Source organism: Cydia strobilella, chromosome 26 (assembly GCF_947568885.1).
Source record: "Cydia strobilella chromosome 26, ilCydStro3.1, whole genome shotgun sequence".
NCBI lineage: Eukaryota > Metazoa > Arthropoda > Insecta > Lepidoptera > Tortricidae > Cydia > Cydia strobilella.
In genome coordinates, this window is record NC_086066.1 from 928,583 (window position 1) to 936,495 (window position 7,913).

Below are 7,913 nucleotides of genomic sequence, written 5' to 3' on the forward strand. Positions count from 1 at the left end.
AGACGATTTGAGTTGAAAATAGTAGTTTTTTTTTTCAACAAAAATGTAGATATGGAGCCGGAATACAAAATCAAAATATCTCAAGAACCGCAACAAATACGATAATAACCTCGCGAATGGTTATGCTACTAATTATTTGTGATTTTTTGGCATACTATATCCGTGACAGAAGCATTTTTTTTAAATCATTAATTGTTTCTATAGAAAAAAAATGCACCCGAGGCCGTGGTACTCGCTCCCAGCTGACTTTTCAGATAGAATATATTAAATGTGAAAGTAATAGATTGACGAAGACTCTTTCATTTTAACTATAAAACTCCCGTGAGACTCATACATATAAAAATTATTTTAAACGGGTCACTCGGGGGTGGTCGGGGTTTAAACGGGAAAATTGGATCGAAAAATGTCAAGCTATTCGACTTAATAATACGTGAGTGACCCGTTAAAAATAATTTTAATATAGATTCTGTCAGCCTATCCTATTACCTTTTCAGAAGGCTAAACTACTGAGAGGATAGAATGTCTTAAATAGAAATCCACCCCTTGGAGAGAGGATAGTGAAATGACACAGACCAAATCCCACACGGGCAGAGACACAGGCACAGCTAGTCGATTGATATAACAGGTGCACATGTGACAGGAGGTATCTTACTTCATCAATGGATAGTGAAAGGTCTCGTAACCTACATTGTATCGTAGGTCAGACGGCGACCGTGAGGTAAGGATAACTGGTTTGATTATAGAGATGTAACGCTACGTACATATATCGACTACATCGAGATTATCTGTGTGGATTTAAACTTGTCACCATGTTGCATGTTAGCCTAGCTTTTCATTCATTCATTCATTTATTCGTTGTAAAATTATGTACATAAAATCAAAATGGTGTTAAATAATTAAATAATGTCAGTCCATGACGCCCTGCTAGGGCACACAACATACTTAAAACTAATCTAAAATTAATTAAATTAGGTAAAAACAAATTCTATTCAATTAAAAGGAAATAAATTAATTTAAAACTAGATAAGTAAATGGAATTAAATTAGAAATAAACAAATAAAAAATAATAAAATCAATTACATTAAAATTAAATCAATTTCAATTATGTTATAATAAATATTTTTTGCTTTGCTTTGCAATAATTAATTTGTGTGATGAGTGTTTAATTAAAAAGGTTTAATAACTGACGTTTAATTCAATAGGGATTGGTACTTCTATACTATGCTGCATTAAACTTTTTCTTATTCCGCAATTGGAAATTTAAAAAAAAACTTTTTTTCGTACTTATTTATTCCATTCAAATTAATGAAATACAACTTCATACAGATTATAATGACTACTTTTATTACCACCATGAAATGTAGTCGATTATATACATTTTTTTACTGGCATAAAATTTTAAGTTTACGTGATCATTAAAACCTATTTACTAATCTAAGTCGGTTCAGTGGTTAAAGCGTAAGAGAGGTAAGAAACACACAGACATTCTTTCGCGTTTATAATATTATAAGGGATTTCATACAAATCACAATTACACTTTATTTTCTTCAATGTATGTTGTACTTTATGAAAATATTTATCCTCAAAAACCAAAACAATGCTTAATTGTCGATGTTATGACCACAGCACTATTATGTTACGATAAAGTTTTTTTATTAACAACAGTTTAATCGTACTCGTGAATCACAGAGCTCGCTCACTACTGTGCTTAAGCAGTTAATTTATGTTTTGTTTTTATTAAGTAAACTGACGGTTGTGTTTATTTTGAACTATTTTGGAGTACCTAAAAGTGCGTTGCGTAATTTTAAGTTTATTATGGCTTAATTGGTGTATATTAAATAAATGTATTAATGGTTTAAAAGTATGTCCCAAGTTCTTTACATAATTATCGTTTAATTACATAATATTTACTCGGATTTAGTTAACATAATATATTTTATTATACCTAATGTTTTTTTTTTAATACAAGGGTTAATGGAAATTATAGGTTTCTTCTCTAATAATAATAATAAAATATTTTTATTGTACATAAGGAGCACGTTACATAATAAACAATTACACAAGGGTTTGTACAAACATGACAGTATGGAGAGGTCAGACTTTCGACATAATAATTAAAAAATAAACCTTACACTTGTAGTAAATATGTTTTCTTAAAAGGAATATATTTATCCAATAATTTTATTTTGTAAAATCCATCCTTTTGTGGCTTGAGCTTTTAAATCCATCCTTTTTTTTTTTCACCCCCAAATTGGTCCACTCTATAAATTTCCACCCCATTTTTTACACCCTTAACGGATGATTTGGGGGATAAAAAATACTCTGTATCCTTCCCCACAGCTCAAACTATCCCCATACCAAGTTTTATCTAAATCGATTCAGCGGTTATTGATTATCCATACAAATTGCCCCCCTTTTCATCCCCTTGAAGTGAGTTCTGGGATAAAAAGTATCCTATATCCGGGACTCAAACTATCTGTATACCGGTTCAGTATCTGTATACTAAAACGAAATTGGTCCAGCGGTTTAAGCGTGAAGAGGTAACATACAGACAGACAGACAGACTTTCGCATTTATCATATTAAAGTATGGATATTAACTCATATGTTACTCATTAATCTAGCGCATGAACGATGGCGGACATCTCAAGCGGAAGCGGAAGTGAAGATTGCGAAGGTGTCAGACTAGTTGTCGTAAGTATTTGAATCCGGATCTGTTCAAAAATAGCCCGTTGTACCTTGAAATAAAGTATATTATTATCTATCAGATCATCACATTATGATTGGGGCGGAGCGAAGTCGTCGTATGCGGAAAACTCATTAAAAGTGGATAAATATTAAACGTTTTTTGTAGTCGTGAGATGTGAGCTATTTATATATTGACTTTTTTTTTTCAGTTAAATTTACCAGAAGATGAGGGTGAAGGGCTAGGCTTCCGTTTAACAAGAACTTTATGGGACCCTTATCCTTGGGTAAGTACCTGCAATTTATTGAATACTACGAATAGTTCACTTAGTAAACGATCGTTCAATCGCTGCAGCCAAAGCAGATTTGAAACTCAAAGTTTGCCAGGTTTGGCTCATGTTTTAATAGAAACATTAAAAAAGGTAAAGTTAGTTTGTTTTGTAAAATCACACATAAATATAACAAAAATGTGTCCGTGTCGACATAAATTTTAACAGAAAAATTGCTAACGTTGATGTAAAAAACGCCATAGTTACATTAAACTTATGTGTACCAATCAAACGCAGTAAAATCTGGTTATATTTTAAATATAGTGTAACAAATTTAAATGCAGTCGCCTTGGCAATCGTTGATGTCTTTTCGTCCGTATTTTATTAGGGTTTCGTACCCAAAGGGTAAAAACGGGACCCTATTACTAATACTCCGCTGTCCGTCTGTCTGTCTGTCACCAGGCTGTATCTCATGAACCGTGATACCTAGACAGTTGAAATTTTCACAGATCATGTATTTCTGTTGCCGCTATAGCAACAAATACCAAAAAGTACGGAACCCTCGGTGGGCGAGTCCGACTCGCATTTGGCCGGTTTTTTCCCTGTGTTTGATAGGTTTCGACATTAAAAAATATCCATTACCCTTTATCTAATCAATTTTAGCATAACTAGTTGGCCTTCTCTTTATGTCCAGGTCTTAATACAAATTCGACACAAGCTTTACTATTTCAGCAATACTTGGCCTAAGGCGAGGCGTCGCTTTTGCATGGTAAAATAATTATAAAATAAGACTAGTATATTTATTTTATACTTAGCCCAATTTCAAAATGTTTTGTATACATTAAAACATGTTATTAAAAGAAAATGCAACTTGATTTTTCTTTTCAGGTTCGTGAAGTCACTCCCGGAGCAAGAGCTGATTTAGCGGGGTTGAAAACAGGGGACTGCTTGCTTCAGGCTGACGGAAAAGATTTACTTGGTTTACCGGTAAAAACGAAATATATATATATAAGTTCATAATATAGACATTTGGTTTGATTTTTGTATTTAATTTAATTTAACTATCTGAACCCCTTTCGGAAACTCAAAATCCCATACAAAATGACACTAAATCAATGTCGTTACGTAACTAGTCTAATAATATTTTACATGATAGAGAAAAAATAATAATAACAAATGGACTAAACGTTGGATTTTTACTTTGGTGCTATGGGTTTTTATTCTGAGAGGGAGATAAATAGGAAATTGTAGTCAAACTAAGATTTAAGTGATTGTGAACTACACTCAGTCTTCATAGTACTGAAAACTGACATATTGTTTTATCATTTTTAGGTCGGCCAGGTGGCTGGGTTGATTAGGGGAGACGGAGCGGGCCGCGGCGTATCACTTCTTGTTTGGAACTGTGGAGTGGATCCAAAAGATGATCCAGAGGTATGTTCGTATTGGAAAAGGGCGACATAATGACAAATTCCAGTGAAAATTGTACCACAGTTATGAGTATATATTTGAACCATATTAATTGTGCCACACTGAAGACACCGAACCCATGTCTTGTTATGTCTATGACTTTAACTACAACATCACGTCTACCACTATTTATAAAGTAAAATCTGTTCTCTTTAAATGCATCCAATTCAATCCAATGCATACTAATAATAATAATTCAGCCTATCTACTACGTCCCAATGCCGGACAAAGACCTTTTCTTTCATACGTGATAGGGCTTAGGTTATAACCCCGCTGGTCCAATGCGGGTTGGAGATTTCATAGACACATTAAATATATTAATAACGGGTCAGTCGAAAACGCTCGAAAACGGTCTGCGCCGGTCCGTTACCGTCGATGCAAGCTCCTGATGACGCTCCTCGGTACGGAGTGAAACATGTCGAGCGCTTTCGACTTAAAACACGTGAGTGACCCGTTATTAATATATTTAATATGTATGTGTCTCACGGAAGTTTTGTTATTAAAATTTCATAGACACATTTGAATTTCTTCTCGCTAAGATTACTGCATTCAATAAATGTTTTAGCTCCTCTGGAGTTGCGGTGGAGGTTCTCGCGGTGAAAAGTCTAGGAGAGCGTTGGCGGGAGTGGTGAAGGCACTATCCTGCTGTGTCTGCGCCGCTACAGCCACAAAAGCACTGAACTGTGCACGGTCACATTTGTACTGCGAAGGTTGGTTTTCTTTATTTTCTTCGCAAACTAAAGGCTACCTTGAAATTTGCAATAAAAATGTGTTACAGTACGTCTAAGTTAACTTTGTACCGATTAAATAGAACAATGTGAGGGAGTGTCATTTTAAACGTCATATTTTCATAGAAATTACCACACTGTCAATGCAAAATGCAAATACATTTACCTTGGTCAGTCACTACAATCCTACATAGTACGAGTAAACTTTTGTGTGAGTTATTCACATACCCAAAACACTATGAATATTACCTTACAATAAAATTGCTATTATATTAATTGGAGGCGTCTATTTAAGACCTGATGATTGAGAGTTGCGGGTTGTGGGCAATCACGTCTTAAATACCACCAGAAAACGTAATAACAATTAACAGGATGGTTTCATTACATAATTCCGTAAAAATTGTGTTTCAGAGACCTCTATGTGATGATTCCGACATACGTTAAACTGATTTGTATAAGTAATGAACTCTAACTACAACCGATACCTTCTCATTTGATTATAGCATGCTGGAAGAGACTAGAACGCTGTGCTTTATGCAGAGAAGCACTACCACCCAAGGATTCTCCATATGCTAGGAATTTAGTCGCTGAGCAGGTAAGAATTTTCTCTTTGGTGTAAGCGTCTCGTAATGTCTCCCAATTTAATTGTATACCAGAATCTATTAAGGACTGCTTATTAAAAAAGTAGCAATATTTACTTGATATTAGTAGCTTTATTAGAAAGATAATCTATTATTTTGTTGTAGGAGACCGAGGTGAGTTATGACAGAGGAGAGTTGTGACAACGTCGATTTTTGGGAACTCTTTAACTATTAGCAAGTTTGCAACAACGCGTCTTTATTAGTTCAAGTCTCGAGCTAGCAAACGCGCGTTGTTGCGAACTTGCTAATAGTTATTAAGTTCCCAAAAATCGACGTTGTCACAACTCACCTCCGCCTCCCCTACAATAGGTATATATATATATATATATAGCATACAATATCACCAACAATACAATATTATTATTATATAAGTGTGTGTGTATCTCATCATATAGATACTGAGATATTTAAGAGCAATTATATTTAATGAAAAAGTTATAGTTAGGCATGTAATTTAGGTACAGTTCTTAAACTGTTCTATAAAATTACAGGTTTTCGAAGCAATAGCAACAGAATATGAAATCAAAGACGCAATCAGAAAGCCAAGTGAATCTGCATCAGCCTACGCATCACCCAACAGGTCCCCAAATATGTCAACTGCGGCCTTCCGGAGGGGTCAATACAATCTATCAGCAATGAGGAATCGCAAAACTGTACAGTTTATTGATAAATATAAACAAAACTACACATCAGACCCTAACATTCACAGATCTCTTATTCAAGATTCGAAACCAACAGTCGAAAATTCAACTACCGAAAATGGAAGAAAAGCTTGTGACTGTCAGCAAGGTGGGAAATCAGAGAAAGTACCGGAAATAAGAATAAACGATGAACCGAAATATTGCCAGAACATGTTACAGCATAGTTTGATTGTTCGTGCAAGACAAGCCTGCTCACTGGTTGATTTGCAAGCTGCGATGCAGTCTTGTGTGCTGTCGAAGTCTTTAAATAATATTAGCACTGAAAACTGGTAAGTTAACTACATGCTCTACTAAGGTTTACCATTTGTATTTGTCCTAATAATAATAGCTTATATGAGAGAAATGAATGATATTGAATTAAATTGAATGGAAGATATTTGTTGTAAGTTTTCTTCAAGACTAATAAGTTTTAACTAAGTTTCAACAAATAATAAGAAGACACATTTGTTTACGGCTGATAACTATTGATTTATTTAATTTTTATTCACCTCTTAAAAGGCGGATTAAATGTATTTATTTAATACTCACATCAATTCGTATAGATTAGCTTAAAATAATTTATAATGTAATTTAATATTATGAAATCAAATCTAAATCAATCATGATTCATTTGTATTTTTTCAGTGAACCAGGGCAGCACAGTGGCTCTCTTGAAAACTTGAAGATAAATTGTAAATCTACCTCAGGTTAGTTTATCATTGAATGTGAATTGTAATGTACGTGTTGTATTATTTTTCAATTACATGGTAATAACTGTAATAATTTTTTTTCAGATACGCCGCTTTATGTGCTTTCTGCTCCACCGATTTATGTATTAACGTGTGATCATAGTAAAAACTAATAATGTAAAGTAATGTAAATAATGTAAATCTTATAATACGTAAGGAACTGTAAGTGCCATTTATTTTGCAACGATATCATGTTATAATTAAAAGTTTAATAAATATTTAGAACTCCCTACTAGTTATATTTCTACCATATAGAAGAGTTTTAATGATATGGGAACCCTGTACATGCGTTTCGATATTGCTAGAATCTTATAGAAAAAAACACATGACCATATTTGAATATATAATTTGTCAAAGGACTGTCTCATTTCAAACATAGACAGAGAGAATCATACTATCTTTGTCTTACACTAGTACTAGCACCCAAAAAAAAAGGATGAGTATATTTTTTTGTTTCTTTTTACTGACAAAATTCGCTTGACCAACTATATATTTGAATGAGTAAACCTGAGGAGTAAACGAACATTCAGCATGAAAACAAACCATAAAGTTCAAAAGTTTTATTGCAATTGCGGATGAAGATGCCATGTAGTAACGTGTGCAGTAGACGAAACGCCACGTACCATTTTTGTAGGGCTCATGTAGGGCGGTTATCGTTATTTTCCATTTTCTTATTGACGTAAGCCGATCAAATG

General features: G+C 33.8%; 1 protein-coding gene across 1 annotated transcript; it reads left to right on the plus strand.

Moving 5' to 3' along the window:
* Positions 1-321: 321 nt before the first annotated feature.
* On the plus strand, positions 322-7,434 carry LOC134753095 (uncharacterized). The gene is made up of 10 exons (XM_063688859.1): positions 322-718; positions 2,624-2,693; positions 2,897-2,971; positions 3,842-3,940; positions 4,286-4,384; positions 4,986-5,130; positions 5,652-5,743; positions 6,281-6,759; positions 7,115-7,176; positions 7,264-7,434. The coding sequence occupies exons 2-10, from the start codon at positions 2,634-2,636 to the stop codon at positions 7,329-7,331; spliced, it is 1,179 nt and encodes a 392-aa protein (XP_063544929.1). The 5' UTR covers positions 322-718; positions 2,624-2,633; the 3' UTR covers positions 7,332-7,434.
* The last annotated feature ends 479 nt before the right edge of the window (positions 7,435-7,913 follow it).

Bases quoted from the DNA above. Each gene is read 5' to 3' on its own strand.
- LOC134753095 (XM_063688859.1), top strand. From the start codon at position 2,634: ATGGCGGACATCTCAAGCGGAAGCGGAAGTGAAGATTGCGAAGGTGTC. The intron at 2,694-2,896 runs GTAAGTATTTGA...TTTTTTTTTCAG, and splicing joins AAGGTGTCAGACTAGTTGTC to TTAAATTTACCAGAAGATGA. The intron at 3,941-4,285 runs GTAAAAACGAAA...TATCATTTTTAG, and splicing joins AAGATTTACTTGGTTTACCG to GTCGGCCAGGTGGCTGGGTT.